At 38.0% G+C, this 22,440-nt stretch overlaps 1 protein-coding gene across 1 annotated transcript in view; it reads right to left on the minus strand.

The window, feature by feature from the left end:
* The window catches only part of plppr1 (phospholipid phosphatase related 1), a 94,717-nt gene that overhangs the window by 53,072 nt on the left and 19,205 nt on the right, over window positions 1-22,440 (minus strand). Inside the window, exon 2 of the mRNA XM_079804486.1 lies at window positions 1,174-1,270. Coding sequence (XP_079660612.1) covers window positions 1,174-1,233 — 60 coding nt within the window. The 5' untranslated portion in view covers window positions 1,234-1,270. The remainder of the gene's footprint in view (window positions 1-1,173; window positions 1,271-22,440) is intronic.

The raw sequence follows: 22,440 nt of genomic DNA on the forward strand, positions 1-22,440 counted from the left end.
AAGATTACCGGCCAGAAACAGAGTACAATACAAGAGCTGTTCACACATTTTATTGAAAAAAGGCAATTGCAGTGTATTCAGACCAAACCCATCCACTCCATTTTTGCTTAGAGGCTCTCCCTTCGGGGCGCAGGTTGCGTGTACTGCGAGCCAATAAGAATATATATAAAAGATAATTTGTTCCTTTGGCGGTGACTGTGTTAAACCAAATTCTTAATAAAGTTATATATTTATATGAGCAGGTGCTTGTACACATATGAGAGAATGCATGCGTTACATTGATTGACAGAGATATATGTATAAATAATGGTATGGCATTTATTTTTGTTTGTTTGTGTGTTTGTTTGTTCTTTATAGGGACTTGCGCGTTTTATGTAATTTTATTATGTGAAAGTGTGGACGTATATTGTCAGTGTCAAAGATGAATTTCTGTCCACGAAACGGAACAGACAATAAAGGTTTAACTAACTAACTAAGTAGGATGTACAGTATAAACTGTTGACGTTAACTCCCTGTCAGTGGAGAAAGAGATATCTTTTTGACAAGCATTCAATATGTCCTTAACCAGCCAAGCAACTGCCATTGAGATGAATGTGAATGTGTATGGTAGCTCTCTCCAGGTATTATAAACCCAACTGCACTCCATGAGTAACCTGAGACATCATGATCATAGATCCAATGGTGATAGTTCATTGCTCAACCCTTACAGAGCTTGAAACTAGATCTTTGACCACTAGGCTACAACTCCACCACATGATTTATGAACCCATACTAGCGCATAATTCTGCTGTAGAACAAAGCTGGATGTCCTAAATACTCCTTCACTGTATCAGCAGCACACAGCTCTGGATATCTGGCATCCAACGTTCTCAAGTTCAGGCAAATGGCACAGCGGTTCATCTCACAAACCCAACAGTGCTGTCTGAGAGATATGCTCAACTCATCTCGCGGAGGGAAAAGAGCGCTTTGAAGTGCAGACACACAGTTCCCAGTGATCAAACTGGATTTGACAGATTTTTTTAATTAAATACCCAGCCAGTTTCACAAAGAAAGGACATCTTAAAGCCGTATCAAGAGTGTAAGGAACAGCACAATAACCGGTGAATAGAATATGATAGCAAGTGGGAAAAAATGCAGTTAAATATTAGTGTTTTGGCTGTAAAAGAAACTTACCTCTACAAATATGAAGCATGGTATGATGGAATAACTACGGTGTGTATTATCTGAAGCCATTTTGCATCGATTCAGTCAAAGTTCCACAGTTGGCAATCTAAAGGAGAAATAAGTAAAAAAGATTACAATTAATGCATTTAGTAAAAATCATGCATTTACTACCATTCTGTGAAATGCCGACATGGAAACCAGGAGAAAGAATGTGGAGAAACAAGAAATCGTATTAGCAACCCATTTTACTGGTAAAGTGACATATTCCAGTCACATTTTTCTTTAAAAAAAAAAAATAATCAAAATGTGTACACTACCATTCAAAAGTTAAGTGCCTGTAAATGTTTTGAAGAAATAAAAACATATATTTATATAGCAAAGAACACATTACATTGATCAAAGAGACAGCAAAGACATTTATAATGTTACAAAAGTGGTCAAATAATCATTTTTATTTGAAATTAAGAATCCTGAAATAATCAGTTTTTTACAAAAATATGAAGCTCTTTTTCAGCACTTTTTTCAACATTGATAATAATGAGAAAACATTTTTTTCTTGAGTAGCAAATCAAATATATTAATTAACATTTAGGCCGATACCGATAACTGATAATTCTTTATATTTGAAGGCCGATAACCAATATATTGGCCTAAATCCTATTTTTTATATAATTTTTGATAGCCTGATTATGAAAACAAAAGTCTCACTATTAAAAGCCATGTGCCAAGGACACAATTATAACGTTCTCATTATAATTGTATGTAGCCTATATGACAAGACTGCTAATGTTGCATTTAAAGGGATAGTTCACCCAAAAATGAAAATCCTGTCATCATTTACTCACCCTCAAGTTGTTCCAAACCTGTATGAGTTTCTTTGTTCTGCTGAACACAAAATATAATATATTTAGAAGAATGTTTGTAACCAAGCAGAGAGAGCAACCATTGACTACCATAGTATTTTTTTCCCTACTATGGTAGTCAATGGTTGCTCTCTCTGCTTGGTAACAAACATTCTTCAAAATATCTTCTTTTGTGTTCAGAAACTCGTACAGGTTTGGAACAACTGGAGGGTGAGTAGATAACAGGATTTTCATTTTTGGGTGAACCAACCCTTTAACTGCATTTTCCATTTTTGAAGTGATTCTGATCAAATTCAAGCAATTCAAAACCATCATGGCAAACAGTGCACATCTGAATGATCTCAGCTGAAGGAAATAATCCAATGTTTATCAGCTTTAATATACATGACTGTGCACAAAGCAAGGTCCATAAAGACATGAATGAGCGAGTTTGATGTGGAGGAACTTGACTGGCCTGCACAGAGTCCTGACCTCAACACGATAGAACACTTTTGGGATGAATTAGAGCGGAGACTGCGAGCCAGGCCTACACACTCCTAAACCTTGTGGAAAGCCTTCCCAGAAGAGTTGAAACAGTTATAGCTGCAAAGGGTGGGTCAACTCCATATTAAACCCTACAGATTAAGAATGGGATGTCATTAAATTTCATGTGCATGTAAAGACAGGTGTCCCAAAACTTTGGGCAATATAGTGTATATTCAAATAGAAAACTGTTATTTTTTATATAATTGTAACAATTCCTGAGAAAAACGCTGACTTGGAAATGCCAATTCCAACTCTTCTGGGTTTTATGGCTACACAACTTCACAGCTCTGCTGCACTGACTACTTAAATTTTGGTATTCTGACCAAAACTTTGTGAGTGCGAGGTCGTAAACTGCTAATATACCACTGCAATTGAAATGATTCGTGGAATACCCAAACATATACCACAACCAAAACAAATAGGAGTTCACAACAAATGCCCAAAGGACCTAAAAAAAAGAGCAGCTAGAAAGAGTCTGAGGACCTCAGGTCCTTGAAGGGCAGTCATTCAGTGGAAACAGAACCAAGACAGAACAACAGAGAAAAGACTTTAACTGTGCAGAATTCTCATTCGCAGTAGAGCAACACAAGGTCAAACACACTTTTTCTGCTTTTCTCCCTTTTCATCATCATTCATTCAAATATTATATATATACACACACACGCAAGAAAAACAGAGAAACAGAAAGAAACGTTTGTACACAGGAGGTTCATTATGCAAATTTGCTGTCTCCTAGGGCGGCAATTAATGTGTGTATTATTTTATGTCAAAATATTTTATTCTATCCCAGCTAAATATGCAGTAACAACTCAGTAAGACATATTAAGTTGATTCTCAGAAAAGTATAAACACTGACTTTGTGGCACTATCTAAACAACTCTGGTTGAGCGTTCAAACCAGCCTGATAACAACACTGGCTGAACACATGGCATAGGTTAGGGTGGAACTTAGGGCTGCACGATTAATCGAAAAAAAATCACGATCTCGATTCAAACATAAATGCGATCTCATTTCTTAATGTTGGCGATTCACTTCCGTGTATTTCCCTCAGATCATGCTGCGTTCACGCGTTATTGGTCACACCAGAGCTTGTCACACTCACACTCAAATGACTTTTTTCAGGTTGGGAGGTCTGTAACACTGTCTTAGTACATTAAGCCACGTTAAGCGTTTTCTTATAACATTTTTTTTATTTATAGTTTTCATTTTTTACAAAAACGCAAAAACAAAATGAAACATCGAAATAAGACAACAAAAACCCTCTCTCCACAAGGCAAGATATTAAATAATCATAAAAATAGAAATAAACAGTAACAAGCATATATTTACATCTAGTCTGTCTACATTTGTTGTTTCTACATTTTAATTTAATTGTAACTAATTACTTTTATTTAAAATTGATTCATTTTTTTTAAGTATAAGAAAAAATGAGAATCGTGTAAGAGAATCGTGATCTCAATTCCCATGGAGAAAAATCGTGATTCACATTTTAGCAAGAATCGTGTAGCCCTAGTGGAACTATTTGGCTCCGTTTACACCTGGTCACTTCATGGGTTTTCTCTGATGGGATAGCGATCCTATTTGCCATGCTGTCCGATGGGATCGAGGGCTTCAAGCTTGGAATTTAGCCCAAACCCAGAGTACTCCACTGGGCCGAGAGTGTTGCTGTGTAATACAGTATCCACTCGAGCTGATTAGGTAGTGCTTCTCCCAAACTTGGTTTATAAAACATAATTTGTCGCTTGAATTCATGGCAAATAGGCTCATTGTATTATTTTACTCCATCTGATCATTTGTAAGTGTAAACTCATGAAACTACTGCCTTAGGTAATCAGTATTTTCTTGTCTTTTCTTTTTTTTCTTTAAGATTTATTTTGGCATTTTTACCTTTTTATTATGATAGGACAGATTTGGGACAGCGATTTGGGAGAGAGAAGGGGGGTTGGGGAGGTTGAACCAGAGCTGTCCACAAGACTTTTGGCGCAGACGATGGGACATTATGTCCAATGTTTTATTCTCCATCATTCAAAATATTGCCTATACATTAATGAACCCTTATGTTATGTAATCGCAGATTAAAATCTATAAATCAAAATATTTATTTCATTTCAGTTCTACTTTCTGAGTATGAATTATCATATGCAGTAAAAGACAACAAGCTCTGTAAAGGTTTTGCCAAAAACTCAACTGACTGGCTTCTTTCCTGCATGATTGTCTCTTCAGACCTTAGAACTGAACCTTCTAACTGAACTCCTCTCCTTCCCACAAATTGATCAGATATTAAGTGCAAACAATAACCATAATCAAAGTACTCAATATTCAAAAGTGCAAACAGAGACCAAATTTTTCTTCACGCATGATACAGAGCTAAGAGATGATTACAACAAGCTATTATATTGGGAGATATTCACGTGCCTCAGGGAGCCGATTTCAAACAGCGGTAACGTATTGAAATAGCGTTTGAATGCGCGCTCCTGTTTATTTTTCACTTTCGCGATCGTGCGTACTCTGTGAATAGGGAGTGGTGGTGCTGAACGCACATGTTAAAATATAAGTCTGACGCTTCTGCTGCGCAACGATCCTCCACCAGGTCCAGTCAACTAAACGTACACAAACTCGTACACACGCTCAATGCGAGCGCTTCACTAACACGTAACACACACACTCAATGTCTTCTCGTCACGTGATCAGTGGCAGTGCTGCGCACTAGGTAAACTCGAACAGCTCGTGTTGGATGAGCTGATGGAATTGAAGCGACTGTTATCCACTTGAAGTAAATTGTTTTTATTTCTATAAAAAGCAAAACTACAGTGGAGGCGTAATGTAAACGTAGCGTTGGCATATTCTATCCTAACTTCACCCTCACACTCCGTCACGACCTGGTCAAGACAATAGAGTGCCGAAGTTATGACGTCACTTTGTAGGCCAACCCGGAAGTTAGCGGCGCATGGGTTCCCTCGATCGAAAAGCCATGCATTTTCCCCATAGACTTTTGGAAAATCGCAAAAAAATAAGATCTGTGTTCAACAAAGAGTTATGACCCTTACGCGTTTTGTCGATCAAGATAATCTTTACAAATTAATCCAAAATGTATACATTTTGAAGCCTAAATAAAGCCGTCAGATATAAAATGCTAACGGTAGGCTATAAACGGACTAGAGCACACCATGGATCATCATCAAGCTTCCTCAAACTTTATTTAAAAAACACGCTCGCTCATTATGATCTGCGCTGTGTATGAACACTTATCCACTTTTTCATGAGAAATATTGCCCATTCGTTTTTTCCAAAAATGTTAGAAACTAATTTTGCCTAATTTTCATGCCTCTCTGAGATTTATCTTTTGTTAATATTTTTTCAGACTATATGATTATCACTGTGATAACATTAAATGACATGAAACACAACCCAGTCTCTTTTTGTTAAATGCAAGTTTATGTTTGATCAATAATACAAAAGTATAAGTAAAATGTATAATAAGCTATACATTAAATAAAGCAAACAATTCAGTCAAACATTCAAAGTCAGTGCTAGTCGGCTAACTTACAACGGTAACGTACAGTTATAGCCTAAAAATAAACAAGTAATGAAACTTCACTTTGCCCTCAGCCTAAACGATTTGCCAGGGAACAAATTATAGATCCATGAGAGCAAATATGGGCCGTTAAATCTCCACAAGACGAATTATAGCTGGAGACGCCACAGAGACATCAGAGCCAGCCGCAGACGTCAGAAGGACTAGGCGAGGATAGTCTACTCTCGCCGGGTAAACACTTATATATTACTTCACAGGCATTACTGGCTTGTACTTTTAAATCTATTATATCATAAATGTACAGTTTATTGATGTTCTGTGGTTTTACACTGCTGTAATTTTTTTAGACTTCATATTATTGTAAGGTGAGCTTAAAGGGTGCACTACTATGAAAATCACAAAGCTTCAGAGTGACATCAATAGGAAAAAGTATAATTTCATAGATATTTTCAATAATAGTTGTTCATATTAAAATATGTATGAACTTAATACATGACATAGATTATTTATTTAGCAAAATTGTCCTTTTAAATTTAATTTAATAATATTTATTAATTAAAAAAAAATGTTGCTGTTCCAATTAAGCTCAGTGTGTTCCCTTTAAGCTCATCCACATTAAACGCCTATGTAAATACTTCATAAACAGACTTTAAATATTATCTGATGGTTGTCACTTCAAGTTAATCTTTATAAAACTTATTCTTTAAAAGTTTTGTTTAAAATAAACAAGAATTTCCCCCCAAAAAAAACATGTTGTGAGCTTAATGGCAACATGTACCCATTAAGCACAGCAAGACTTCTTGCATTTAATGATGTACAACTTAATTTAAATGCTTTTGTCATTTAAAATAAAATGAAATAGTATTGTGCAAGAGATTAATATTTTATTTTAACATAACTTCTTGTACTGAAACCAATACCCTGTTCACTAAAATGTCTCAATGTAGACTTTGGTGAGCTTAATAGGTATGTTTACCCTATATAAGCAGTAGACTTTAGGAAATTTTTTTTTATTTTATTTTTTATTTTTTTAAGTTCGTGTTTAGTACAATTGCATTCAAAACAGCAGTGAACCACACTGGAGTTCACACGAACATACCCCAGACCACCCTTTTTATGAGGACTCGGGTACGATTCGGGGGTGCAGAAAACAACTTTCACATCATCCAAACGAACCAAACTCTGATGACAATCGAACCCAGGTCAGCACTATACGCGAAAGCACCATCAAATACCAAAATAATCAATTTAGCAAAACTGGCCTAATTTAAACTGAATGAATACTGAATAAACTGAATGAATACTGTTTGTGTAATATAAACTTAAACTATGAAACGATACAGATGTGACCATGTTGTTATTGCTTTTCTAGAAAATGTTTACTGTTAAAGTGAAAGTTTCCCATTATCTGTTTGAAGAGAGAGAAAAAAAAGAAAAGTTACTTGCAGTATTCGAGGTATGGCCATTGTTCCCCGCTATCACCATTTCAGAGCAAATCCTTCATTCTACAGCAAGACTCACTGACAGCAAGAAGAAAGTCCTACAAAGCACATATTCAAACAAAATGTCGCCCGAACAAGAAAGTAGCATTTCCCCTTTGGCAGGTGCTACATGAATACATTTCACAATACCAGAATTGTGAGAGCATGTCAAAGAGGCTGTTTGAAATGTTTAAGGTAGGAAATTCAAGGCAGTCAGTATCAATCAGGACAGCAACTGCTCTGCAAACCTTGTCAAAACACAGTTGACTGGACTTGAAAGACGATCTGTGATGGCCAACTTGGCACATTGTCAGAAGCAAGGTGTATAGTCTTACATAGCCAACAAGTTACATATTGTCTCTGGATATATCTCTGATTGATGGAAGACACAGATGCATTCATCAAGCAGTTCCTTAAGTTTTATCCAATACTTTTACATCTTGTATCACGATATGTGTATTTTTATTTCACAATAAAGTTATTTTTGCTTGAAATAAGGTAAAAAAAATTATACCGTTGAAATATAATTCTTATCACCATTTTCAATATCATTACTAAAAAAAACTAATACTAGCCTAAAACTCAAGCTTACTGAAGACAAATAAACTGTGATAAAGAAAGAGCAAAGAAAGCAAACTATAATAGAACAAAGATACAAATGAAATAGACCTACCTGAAAAACTTCAAGCACTAGAAATGCTAAATAAAATGAATAAAGTAATCAAATCTATATAAAAAAATACTACATTGTCTTTACTGTGTAAATTATACACATTTATTCTTATTAAAGTTAGAAAAGTGATTCAGTCATGAGCAGTGAGAGATTTTTTTATTTTTTTTTATACTGTTCAACTTATGACGTTTGCATGGTTTTTACATTCAGAAACATCATAATGAATAAGTAATAGGCTATTTTCTACCTTGGTTTTGAGGCTCTCTGAAAAACGGTCAGTTTTGATGGGCGTGCCGCACTGAAGACTTGGAAGTAAACGCCCACAGCTAGGATTGGATACGATTTGCATATTTAAAGGTCCCATGGCATGGCATTTTTCTATTATTTTATAGTGTTTTCTGAGGTGTACTTATATTATTAGTATGATTTTTACATCATAAAATGTCATAATTTAGAAATAAAAGGCATTTTTTCTATACTGCTGTTTGCCCTGTGGCTGAATGCCCTGCTTCAAGAGGCGTGTCTGCTGTGAGACTTCAGTAAAAACGCCCACTGTTGTGATTGGCTGACATCTTTGCATTTTAAATGAGCGGAGGGGGCGTGGTTTAACGAGGCACGAGCAGGCACGAGTCTGCCAGAGAGACGGATGGACCTGTGTTCACTTCTCATCAGTTCTCTCAGCATGTCTCAGTTCAGGGTGAACTGTTGTAGTTACTAGCATATACTTCAGGTTATTAGTTTATTTCTAGTCGGAGGGACTGTCACTCATGTCAGAAAGTTAGTAACTTTAGTAAATTATGGATCAGCGCTGACTCGAGACGCGAACCGTTTAGAACGATTCAGTCCGATTTGGTGAACTGGTTCGGTTCACTAAAAAGAACCGATTCAAAAGAATGATTCGTTCGCGAACCGGACATCACGGAGACGAAGCGATTACTAACAAAGTTATTTATAGTAACTACTGAGTTATGAGAGCGCTGTCAGTCAGCGCGAGTTTATTGTGTTTGTATCTGAGAGTTCTGAATAAACACGAGTCCCAGTCACACAGAGTCCTCTTCATCATTATTCTACCAACTTTGTAACACATGCAATGTTATTACAGCGAGATGAACGAGTTAGTAAGTGTTGAGTATAGCATTATTTCTAGATATGTTCCAATCATATGAATAGCGTCATTGACGCGCATTGAGTAACGTTACACAGCGCAAACAAAGACACAACAGCTGTAATCGAATGTAACGTTAATCCAGTTTATTGTGGGGAAAGCTGGCTAGCCTAGCCGGATACCCTCACGCTTACCCCCCTTCTGCTTAATCTCACGCCGCGTTTGGCTCCTCCGCTGTGGGCCAGGTGCAGTACTGGGGGTCGGGGATGTTGGAGGCCGAGCTTCGGCGTGCGTGAAGTTTATCTCTAAAGATGTGACTGCTGATGTTAAACAGAAAAGACTGTATGCACATTTTAGAACAGATAGACGCGACAAGGACGTACAAAAACACTGACTCACAAGATAGAAAACACGAAAACACCGTTCTGTCGGGAGAGAGAGAAGCCGCTGCGTGTCCACAAATAATAAATAATAAGCTACACATAAGAAATCAATGATCACAGATCAGAAGGAACTGAAGAAAGACTTCTGTTTTCATTTGTACATCCAAACACTGAGAAACTGCCAGTGTTCACTCGTTCACAAGTAACGTTAATGATCTCGAGTGTTTGCATGGGCGTGCCAGATTCTCTGGGCGGAGGAAAGGGAGGTAACCGCTCCTGCTTGGACGTCAAACCAGGAGACTTCAGGATTGGCTCGTCTGGCCTGTCATTTTCTCAAAGGCAGAGAGAGACAGCCAGAACTCGGGTTTACACCGATCAACATTTCTATCCACTTGGGGACAATATTCAGGCTAGGGGAACTCATATTAATGTTGAAATACCTCATAAAATGAAAATTTCATGCCATGGGACCTTTAATGAGTAGGGGTGCTCCGATTGATCGGCAACCGATCGGTCGATAATCGCTTTGGGATGATTGATCGGCGGTCTCTAAAAAGGCCGATCTCATGAACCGATCGCATGCAGACGACACATAAAACCCCGCACCTGCCGTGAGAGCTGGGGCATGATATGCAGCGACACCTTCTCATTCTCTTTCTGGCGCGGGTAAAATAATTTCTAATGCTGAAGGTTAGATACAATTCATATTTCTATATTAAATAACTTACGTCTCACAGAAAGTTTTCAATTGACTGCGTAAGTTCACAAACAGCGCGAGTGAATCACCGCGTGCGCGCGCTCTCTCTCCCTTTCAAAATGCTCAAATGGCTTCACATCAGCGCATCGCATGTGCACTAAAATCGAGCTGCACAGTTGACACAGGATTTGCCACTTTGCACAATCGAGGCAGTGTCGCGTCGTCACTAAAGTTTATCATTTGCATTTATTTTTAAGTCTTGCCAGTGTTCAAACCGCTCAGCACTCGCTCGCTGTCCAGACCGTGAGCGCGCGCGTGCCCCCCCCCCCCACACACACACACACACACACACACACAGGCCATCTCACAAAAAGCTTGCGAGAACAAATTGCGGTGAAATGGTCAGATACACACAAATGTATTTTTTGACGAGTATGCACGTAAACCCCGTCGTGACTCGCGAGTGAACGTTTGTGCAACTGCATGTAATCCGTGTTCGCTCTTAAAGTGACAGCTGTCGAATAAACTGCTGCTGTCTCTGAGTTTCATAAAGCAGTGAGTGTCATAAAGGTTCATCAAACACCACAAGACAAAGTGTTTGATGAACCTTTATGACACTCACTGCTCTTGAATGACTAACTTTTGCAACCTTAAGTGTAATGATTAGTCTAATTTAATTTATTCAGGGAAGACCAATATTAATTTACATTTGATTTCTTATTAAATGTTTTTGGATTTCTTATCTCAATACTAATGTTAGACCTACCTGAAAATTTGTCTTTAAAAACAAAAATTCACTGCATGATCAAATATTTAGGTGAGATAATTATATACATCTATTATATACATTTATTTGGGAAAGATGGCCTACAGTAGCCTTAAGTTATCTCGTTTTCTAAAATAAACACTTGGTGGTTCTTCAAGATCTTGACTCTAGCCTATTTCTACAGTTTTTTTTTCTCAATACAGTTAATTTAGAGTTAGTTTCATTTCTACAAATGGTGCAAACTCTGCAAGATTATAGATAAAAGATTCCCATTCCCCTGCCCTTCTGTGATCGGCAGTGATCGGCAATCGGCAGATCATGATCTTGGTGATCGGTAATCGGTGATCGGCCCCAAAAATGCTGATCGGAGCATCTCTATTAATGAGTTTCCGCTCCCCTGTCAGTACACGTGAGGAATTGTTTTGAAAGCGTCTGGAGAAACGTTCACAGGGCTCGAAAAATATCTTTATCAATAACAAACACAATGATTTATCTCTCATCCACCTGCGATTTATTGGAATGTTATTTCGGTTTCATTTCACCCGATCATCAGTGAATATAACCGCAAACCGTACACACACACACGCGCAAGAAAGAAATGTTATTTCGGTGATAGCCCGTCTGAAAAACACATTTCCTCGGGACTTTGGGCTTTGCAAGATGGCGTCTGATCACGAATGAACCAATAACACCTTCTCCAGCCTGTGACAGCATGCTAAGGTATGTAATCAATAGATATCAAACAATTCCGTTCCTGTCGGATCCAATATAGAAGGCACAGCATTGTGTTTTAATCTCAATATGTCTGCAAATCCAGTCTCGACCTCTATCTTGTTTACAATCGATTCCGTAGTGAAATGAAGCGAACAAACGCAATGTCTTACCCACGTGAGCTGGAACCGGCATGTTTATTGCTCGGTAGCGACCCGTTTAGCTCCACGAGTTGGTGGGCGGGCTTGAGGCGGTGCTTCTGCATCCTATTACGTCAATGGTCGACATATTGTGAGAGCTCTCATTTTCTGGGCCTGGTGTCTATAAAAGCTTTTCTTTGACTAACATGGGCGTTTTCAGCTCTGAAACAGGATATTCTTATATCACAATTAACTTTTATATACCAAAGGTTCAAAGGAAAGTTGATTTCTCAATTCATCACCCCTTTAACAATGACAGCAGGTAAATTTGTATGCTGTCACTTTAAGACCAACCGCATGGATCCATTGTATTTGTTAGTTTTCTCTCTCTCAACTGTTTACGTTCATTACAGCTGGGCCTGGTGGATGAGCTTTTAAATCCTAACCGATTATGAAATCTGGTGGCATCCCTCACATAAGGAGAATCTTCACAGGTTTTTTTCTCTCAAATCTCAAATATGCACACACTACAAGATTTAAAAATGGTTGGCGCATCACACACTACAAGATATTATTAAAAGATTATCAGGCCAGGACAAGTACCTCACGTGATCTTATGGAGAAGCGGATGTAAACATGTACATAACAGATCATCATTGAGGTCTCAACAGGTAATGTTTACATTTGCTAGCAGCTTTCTACACTCACCCAGTGTGTTCAAAACCAAGGTGATTTCTCTCCTCAGCTTTTCTCTTTGTCCGTACGGTTGTGTCATGTTTTCGAAGACACGTTATACAAATAGACGTGTTGTAAACAGTCCACATGCCGTTCCGCCATCTCCGCTGTTTAACGGACCCGCACACATAAGCTTGTTTTGCGGTTTCAAAAGTGCTCTCTATCACTTCTCTCATTGGCTATTGTAAAAGAACTGACGTAATCATCCCAATTTAAAGTCCTAAATATCAAACATGTTTGATATGATCAGGGCGGCCCCGATTTGCGTTAGAGCAGATCAGCAGGTGCAAGATTTGATCTGTGAATGCCTCACTACCAGTAGAGGCAGATATTAGGCATTTTCCAAACTATCGGTATCGGCATTTATGATGGCCGATAAATGAATATTTAAAAAAATAATAAAAACGGACGAAACACCGCTCAACCACATTGTTGGCGTTTCATAGTCCAGCCAGAGTCATGCTGCGCGCCGCGAACATTCATAACTAAGATCATCCATGAAGTGCATGTAAGTTGGCAACTGTCATGAGACATACATTGCTTGAATAACAATTAAAAGAGCATCCCCATCAGTTCTCTGAATAAGATTCTTTAATAGCATGACAGTATGAGACGTATCATCTCTCCCCTGCCCGTTATTTTGAAAAAGTATGTTTTACAATATTTTGCAGTCCATTTCTAAATTATGGCTTATCATAGACTTTAGCTAACCACAAAGCTAGCTAATGCCATGGCTATCAGTGGAAGACCGCTAACATTAATGGGCTTGGAAATCACAATGAACATATTCTGCCTAAATAAAGTAATGATTACTGTATTTATAACTAGTATATTTGTAGTTCCAGTCCCTGCATTGTAAATCGTAAGTTAGGCACATGAGGAGTGAACGAAAGTGCGTTGCTGACTTCGTTCAGACACAGCATTAACAAGTCACATAATGGATTTACTGCATCACCAAGTAGTAAATTTTAGAAGGCAGGCAGCAAATGATGATTGAAAATGGTTTGTTGTAGCTTGATGGATAGAATTATAAGAGTGCATGTAAAGGGAAAATCAAGTTGACATTGTAATTATAAGGTAGCTCATATTTATACTGTATATAGTTTATATTTTGCTGTTGTTATTATTTATCAGAACTTAACTGAATATTTTTTTCCAGTCTTGCTCAAAGTTATATTTATGAAGCTTACCACATCTATTAATACTGGTAACTTAGATTTTTTGTTTTGTTTTTGTTGTTGTGTTTTCGTCCAAAGGACTTTAAGTTTCAAATCTTAAGTTTGTATTTTTACACATTTTATTATTATCAGAACTTTAATATATTTTTATGGTCCTCTGTTCTGTTGTAACAATAAAACAAACAAGTTTATTTTTAAACTGCTATCTGTCTTAAAAATCCTTTATCGGTCAGGCTCTAACTACCAGATAATCTGCGCCGAATATCGGAACCGATCGAGGTCCTCAACAAGATTTTTCTCAGATTCTCAGGAAGGGGGAAATCGGGCATAAATAGGCATAAAACTCCTGTAGTCTGAGCCCAGCTTTAGCGATTCTAAGGATCTTTCTATATGCTGCAGGTTAGTTTTTGAATAACTGATATCATACATTGTATAGATATTTATCTCGTTAAACCTAAAGTGTCAAAAAGTAAATTTTTTTAAGTCAGATTTCCATCTGTGGTCATTTGGTCCTCTTCACATGCACACCTTACTACAAAATATCCTATACGACCTAATTGTTTGTGAAATAACTCAGCTTGCAAGATAAGAATGTCTAAAGGTGCGAAATTTTTGCAGACAAAGAGGTTCATTGTTTATTGTCAATAGTGTGATGATGTATGAAGCACGGCTCACAGAGAAGTCACTTTCAAACCAAGCAGATTTCTGATGGTTGAATCCATATGACCAACTTGAAAAGGTCACAAAATCCGCAGGGGGAAAATATTTGAAATGACTGGATTTCAGCTGCAAAAAATTGGCTGAAAATGGTAAATGTGACCACACCTTAAGAAATCAGAACTAGTCAGTGTCACACCTTGCAGGGAAGTAAAACACACACACACACACACACACACACGCACATATACTGTAAGCAATCTGTGGCCCCGTACACACGGAGACGTGTTTAGCTGTATGCATAAGAATTTTGTATCGTAACAAAATATTGTTCTAGACAGATCCGCCATTATGGGAGCCTGAAGTCTCAGAGTGGATAAATCTGAAAACGACACCCTTACTTTTTTGTATCTTTTGTGAAACAATGATGTCATCACCCCACGTCTCGCCCATGCTCCAAGTCTTGTTCTCTGTTTTTAGTGCATCTCTGTGACAGAATTACAGCGCCACATAATGGTCTGGCATGTATACTACATCATTTTGAGTCGGTTTCGTGTGTACGCAGATATTTCTTGAGATGAGGGAAAAAAAAGAACAGATAGGGAAAGCTCTGGCTCCGTGTGGATGTGGCCTTAGTCCAAACGTCTGTGTGTCAGGATTATGTCCTGTTTTATCAGTGTTCGATTTTTACTACGAAATGGTTTTTGCAGTTGTCTTTGTTCTTTTTTCTCCACTTCTAATTAGTTTCCTAGGTTACTCATTGTTTGCACCTGATGATCATTAAAGGGCACCTATTATGCAAAATTCACTTTTACATGGTGTTTGAACATAAATGCGTGTCAGCAGTGTGTGTACACAACTACCCTATAATGATAAAAATCCACCCACTCCTTTTTTTTTTATTCCCATAAATCATAAGCAGTGTCTCAGAACAAGCCGTTTGCAGATTCCTGGCAAAGTTACGTTCCTTTTTACAGGCCCTGCCCACGACTGTTGACTGTTGCCGTATTAGCAAAGTCCTCGTTCCTGAGCGAGTTGTACAAAGTCCACCATTTTATCCAGGCTGGAGCAACTGTAGCGACAAGAATGTCCCATCAGCGATTGAGGGGTTTTATGTTTTGTACTTGGATGTAAGAGTGAACATTACAGTGTCCATGTACTCCTGACATCAGAGCCGCTGAAGACTCAAGAGAATTAGTTTTATTGGACCCACTTTATATTAGGTGGCCTTAACTACCATGTACTAACATTTTAATTAATAATTTGATACAATGCACTATTGTGTACATACACGTTTTTACATTGTACTTACATTTAAAAAAATACCTGCAGGTAATTACATCTGTAATTAATTTCTGTAGTTACACAGTTGACACTTCCCTTACACCTAACCCTACCCTTAAACTTATCCAATCCCACCCATCCCACCCATCCCACCACACCGGTCCCTAACTTTACCCGTATCCCACCTCAATCACAGCAAAGGTGTTTTGCAATACAATTTGAACACAGTAAGTACATTGTGCTTATTTTTGTATGTAAGTACATAGTACTTAAGGCCACCTAATATAAAGAGGGGCCGTTTTATTTTTTGAAGGAACTGCCCCCCATATTCGAAGTTTTAGATATTATAGTGAGTCCTCACTCCTGACACCAAAGAATGAGCTCTTGAAGCCCCGCCTTCTTTGGCCAGCACAGCAGCATTTAAAAGGGACACACACTAAAACGGTACATTTCTGCTCACCCCCAAAAATGGCAATTTTAACATGCTATAAAAAAATTATCTATGGGGTATTTTGAGCTACAACTTCACATACACACTCTAGGGACATCAGAGACTTATTTTAAATAATGTAAAAAGGGGCATAATAGATGCCCTTTAAGTTCATTGGTTTGTTCAGTGTATTTAAAGGGTTAATTCACCCAAAAATGAAAATTCTGTCATTAATTACTCACCCTCATGTCGTTGGACACCCGTAAGACCTCCGTTCATATTCATATAATTTTACGATGCGACGACAATAGTTTTTGTGCGCAAAAAAAAATCAAAATAACACCTTTATCCAACTTGTTCTCGACTTCCATGTATGCCTCCACGACGCATGCGCGAGAATATGACGTAGCGCCGGCGTTCGGGAATCCATGAAATACACACTTAAGCCCCATTTTGAGAACTACGCAGAGACCTAAAGCACAATCAATGTAGAATCCAACAGCTTAGACACGCGCGTCTTCCTCTGCTCGTAAACAAATCGCTTCTGGGTCATATGTCCGAACGCCGGATCTGCGTCATATTCTCGCGCATGCGTCGTGGAGGCATACACGGAAGTCGAGAACAAGTTGGATAAAGGTGTTATTTTGATTTTTTTTTTCGCACAAAAACTATTGTCGTCGCATCGTAAAATTATTGTAGAGCCACTGTGGTGAAATGGACTTTGTAACGACGTTTTAAGTGCCTTTCATGGATCTTGGAAGTGTCAATGTACTGAATGCAAATGGAGGCCTGTCTGAAGCCTTTCTCAGCCATCAGCTTTCAACTAAAATATCTTCATTTGTGTTCCGAATATGAACGGAGGTCTTACGGGTGTCCAACGACATGAGGGTGAGTAATTAATGACAGAATTTTCATTTTTGGGTGAACTAACCCTTTAATCTGTATTTAGTTGTCGACGCGTTTACGTTGGTTGTTCTGTTCACATTCTTAGTTCTTGAGTTCATTACATGTAAATAAACCTTTTAACTGCTTGTGATTAGATCCTGCACTCAACTTTATTTCACATAACTGTGACAATGTGCATGAAGAACTAAATTTGTGCATTTTTTGAAGGAAATATGAGTTGCATTTTCCTGTGCCAAACTGGTTGCAATGATTGGGTAATTGTGGGTGGATGTTAAGAGTTGTTTGGTGGATGTTGTTTACTGGCCCAAGTTGAAAGAGTCCACCCACAAGTCTCTATGATATTCTTGTCTCTATCGCTTGGGGTCCTTCCTTCCGTCCAAGTATATGAGGAGTTTTTCTGCTTTATCATCCATAATTCCAGCTGCATAGTATTAGAATTATCAACAAGAAACCTTAATTAACAAGCTACACAATTTTTTTTAGCCATAACTCATGTATGGCGGGACGTTTCTAGGCATAGGCGAACTAAGTGGTTGCTTAGGGCATGAGGTGGAGGGGGCGGCAAAAGTTTGCCCACGTTAAAACATTAACATAACGACACAGCATTTTATCCAAAAATATAAGTACATTTAAGCAACTGAATATTAGTAGAGTTTTAAATGTTGTCAAAAAGACGGTGACCAGAAATCCACATTTTTAGTGTATATTGAAATTATCAAGCGTATAGCATCGGTTCTGGCAGGTAACATTAGTCAAGCTGACTGTCAGCTGATCACGTCTAACTATAGGAATACGACGTCTATCACAGCATACATATACAAGCGCCTTCAGTACCATCAGCAGCTATTGCGTTTCTCCAGAGCTCATAGACCATAAAAAAATATGGACGACACAACTTCATTGCTTCCGCTGAAGTAACTGAAGCCTCTGGAGGTACGAATATGGAGGTACGACCGAGTCTGCGCAGTAGTGATCTAGGGACCGGAGTCTGCGCAGTAGAGAGCAGGAAGTATAGCCGCGATATCAAAAGCCCGCCCACACTCTCACGGATGCAGAATAATTCATTATGTCGGAGTGAAATAAACAGTTATGGGAATTAGGGCTGTCAAAATTGCTCAAAAATGATGTTCGAATATTCCCTCTAAAAAAAGCACGAATATTCGAACTATTCGAACATCTGGTTGCGCATTTTATCAATGACGCGCATTACGTCAATAACAGGACAAATTAATACAAAGAGACATAACTACTTATATAGGTAGTCTATTTAAGTTTAAACATATTTGACAACGTATTACCTACACAAAAACAAGTAAATCAACTAATGGCTAAAGACCGCAGACCTCACTCTCTCTCGCCCTCACGCTCTCTGCGCATAGCGGTTTAAATGAACACACACATTTTGAGAGCTGATCAAGAGTTTTGTACAAGCAATTTAAGGTCGCGACTCTTGTCCCAAATATAGCAGGCTTCATTCAGTGATTGAAACAAATATTAATATAAGTTTTACAGCATATTATTGAACGCTCCGAGCGAGCTGTGCTGTGGTAAACATGGAACTTTTCCTTGACATGAAACGGTAAATAATCAAACCAGTGGAAGCAGTGCATTTATCCTTTATTCATGCAATATCTATTCAGTCAGTACCTCGGTTCCATTGCTTGACAGAACTCCAGCCTGCACCATCCAAGACACTGATCGGTCTCATGTCCTTACAAATGAACAAAATTAATTTCTCCGTTATGGCCTCTTGTCGTGTTGCAGACAGAGCTTGTGGCGGGCGATGCAAAGTAAGGGTGGTCCAGTTTGCACATACAAATTAGTTGCTTATATTTACAAAACGAGCCTACAAAAGCATAAATCCCGTTTAATAAAGAAAAGTTCACGAAACTAAGTGAAAACTCACTAAAGTGTTTAGTGAAATTAGGAAACATTTAGATATCATAAATTGAGTTGTATAAGTTAACGTTACATTTCTACATACATTTTGTTCTCATGTCACAAGTAATATCAAGGTTTATTTTGATCTGTTTTACATGATTCTTTTGTAGTGTGGTTTTCGATGAAGTGTACTAAAATAAATATCGTCACCTGTGTACATTAGCCCACTTCTTCTCGACGCTTTTCCTGATAGTTTATAGAACAATTACTCCGAGTCGCCATCTGTCGTTTCAAAGAAAAGCACAACGGCGAGCGCGTCAAATATAAACACCTCGTCCGTTTGGGGAGGAGCGCGCGCAGTCAGTGGAGGCTCGCGCTGCGGAGACAGGCCAAAGTACACAAGGCTAGCGCGCCCACTCGCAAAGCAGACAGCCACACCTCTACTACCGTGGGCGTTTTATTTTTCCACATTTTTTTATTTATTCGAATATTAATTTTCACCTTCGAAATTCGTTTTTTAAAAACTATTCGAATATATATTCGAATTTAGAATATTCGTTGACAGCCCTAATGGGAATGTAGAAATTAAAGCTAAAGCTCCAATCTCCTCCCAAAAATCCAGAAAAAAAGTCTGTTAGAGCTTGTGCAGGGCTCCAGAGTGCGACCAAATGGTCGCATTTTGCGACTAAAATTTGAGAGTGTGCGACTGAATTTTACATCCAGTCGCACGTGTGCGACCAGTAAATTTGCCTGCTGTCGGTACTGGAGAAATTAAGAAAATACACTTACTAATTATAATTGATAGACGTTATGTCTGGCAAATTCTATCTTTGCCAGCCGTTTCTATATGAGAGAATATTAAACCGTTTGTCCGTGATGCATTTTTGCCATTAGCATTTCAGAAGAGAGAGAAAGCTAGCTCTCTCACGTGGAGCTACAGTGAACACAACACACAGTCAGCTTTAATGAGGGACGATGGCCAAGAACTAAACAAAAGTTTAGTCTGCTTAAACTTTAGGGATGTGCTGCGATATAATCAAATTTTATTTTCGATTTTGGCTTCCAAGAATTATAAAAGGATGGAATAAGGTAAAACTATTCCTATAGCCGTGTTCGTCGAGCTCATTCTTCCCTTCACAGACTTGCGCTGTCATTTCTCCTCAAACCTAAACTACCGGTAAACGTCAGATTCAGTGATTGTTGTAAACTGCAGTCTCTACTGTTGCTAAACTGCGGGATGTGTTTGATAATAAAGAGCTATTAAATGCACAATAATCCGCGCAAGAGACGCGGTTTCCAACTTCAAGGCGGCTTATGTGTGTGTGCTTCGAAATGGACCGACTTGCACTTTATATTTTAGGCTTCGTGTGCGCGTCTAAACCATCAAATAAACAACAAATAGCCGGTGACAAAATGACCGGATTGGAGAGTAGTTATTTTAACAGTTTATATCTTAAATGGGCGTAAATAGTTTGGAGAAATAGGAGAATATGATATTATTAGTTCTACATTCGATCGGTCTTAAAGGGGCAGCGTCTAATAAACCTGCTGACGATTGAGCCATTGATTCGAATCGAACAAAAGGCAAAGAAAATATTCACATCTCTTGAATGAATAACTTTAGCTTTTATAAGCATTAATCTATCAATTTATACAGTGAAAACTATGCAGTGTTATTTTACATTTCATTACTTTATTAGATTTCTTTGTAGGTTTGTTCTTTACTGTAATATTAATGTTAGCAGACCTTCCGAATGCCTGCACACTGGTCCATTTACACATAGATGTTTTATATTTTATTCAAACTTTGCGGTTTCTTTTGCTATAGATATTTTACTTTTCAGATTATAAAGCCATGTTAATTATGTTCTTAATTATGTTTTTTTTATATAAAAAAAATATATAAAGTATAATAAAAAGAACCGGTAAGAATACTGTTAAAGTACCGGATCGATAATTAGTATCAGTAAGAGTAATAATACCATTAAAACCTTAACGATACAGATCCTATTAGTAATACAGTGGACATTAGTAGATTTGGTTAGCATGCTGATTTACGGTGTGCGCTCCTAAAATTTCTGGTTGTGCCCCTAAAATTTTCAGTTGGGGGCCACTGTGCTCCTAGTGAAAAAAGTTAGTCTGGAGCCCTGTTGTGACAACTTCACTCTGTCAGAAGCTGTCAATCATGACATCATGATGGGTAGGTTTAGGGGTAGGGTTAGTGTAAGGGGATACAGTTTGTAGTATAAAAATCATTATATGGAAAATCCCCATAAAACATAGAAACCCAACGTGTGCGTCTCTCTGTGGTGTCTCTGTGTGTGTATATTAGGGCTGTAATCAACCAAAGAAAATCTTGGTCGACTGAAGTCCTGAAATTTTCGACTAAAAATCGACTAAAATGACGTTAAGAAAAAAAACGTTAAATGAATAAGCTGCGCACTGTTCGCAGTACTTGGTAGCCTTGTTGTCTGCCTAAATTAATTATAAATAAACATAAAAAACTAGTAGGCTATTTGCAGTATATTAAATAGTTTTTGAGCTGATTATTTTGGACTGAAATGAGTCTGACACACGAGTCTCTCGGCTCTGACAGCGTTGCATCACGTGCACCTGTGCAATATCATAGCCTATGACTTCCGAAAATATAGTACTATATGTTGTCAACTAGATATCATCACAAGAACTTTTGAGGAATATACAACATAATTTAGACAATTGTTTTTGTCATATGTATTATAATAACCGACAGACAGTATAATTTCAGCCGCCCTGTGAAGCTCGAACACAGGATCAGCTCAGCTTCGCGGCTGAGACACAAATAGACTTAAACATAAACTTTTTTACTTAAAGCTTTTACTCTTTAACACTAAAGGCACGTCCACTTTAATAAAAAAATGAATATTTATTAAACAAGCCAGATCAAGAGCAGAAAAAACGCTCTCACAATTAAATAAATAATATACAAGAAAACTAGCCTTCTTCAATCTGTCGCTCTTCTCCAGTGGGTTGGGCTAATCCAAAAGAAGTGGAAAAAATGGGGGTGTTCTGAAGACAGACTGTTACCTGTGAAACAGGGGTGCTCTGAAAACACCCCCATTAGCAATTAGTGCTTTCCACCAAATGAAATGATCGCGGCGCGGCAAAACTGATGAAATGAACGCGGCAAAACTAATGAAATGAACGCGGCAAAAAATCGACCAATCAGAATTTTGGTCGAGCCAGAACGTATCGACTAATAATCGACTAATCGACTGGGAGATTACAGCCCTAGTGTATATATTTAAAAGGGTCATTAACTGTCTTTTTTTTTTTTTTTATATATA

Source organism: Gobio gobio, assembly GCF_949357685.1.
Source record: "Gobio gobio genome assembly, chromosome: 22".
Taxonomy (NCBI): Eukaryota; Metazoa; Chordata; class Actinopteri; order Cypriniformes; family Gobionidae; genus Gobio; species Gobio gobio.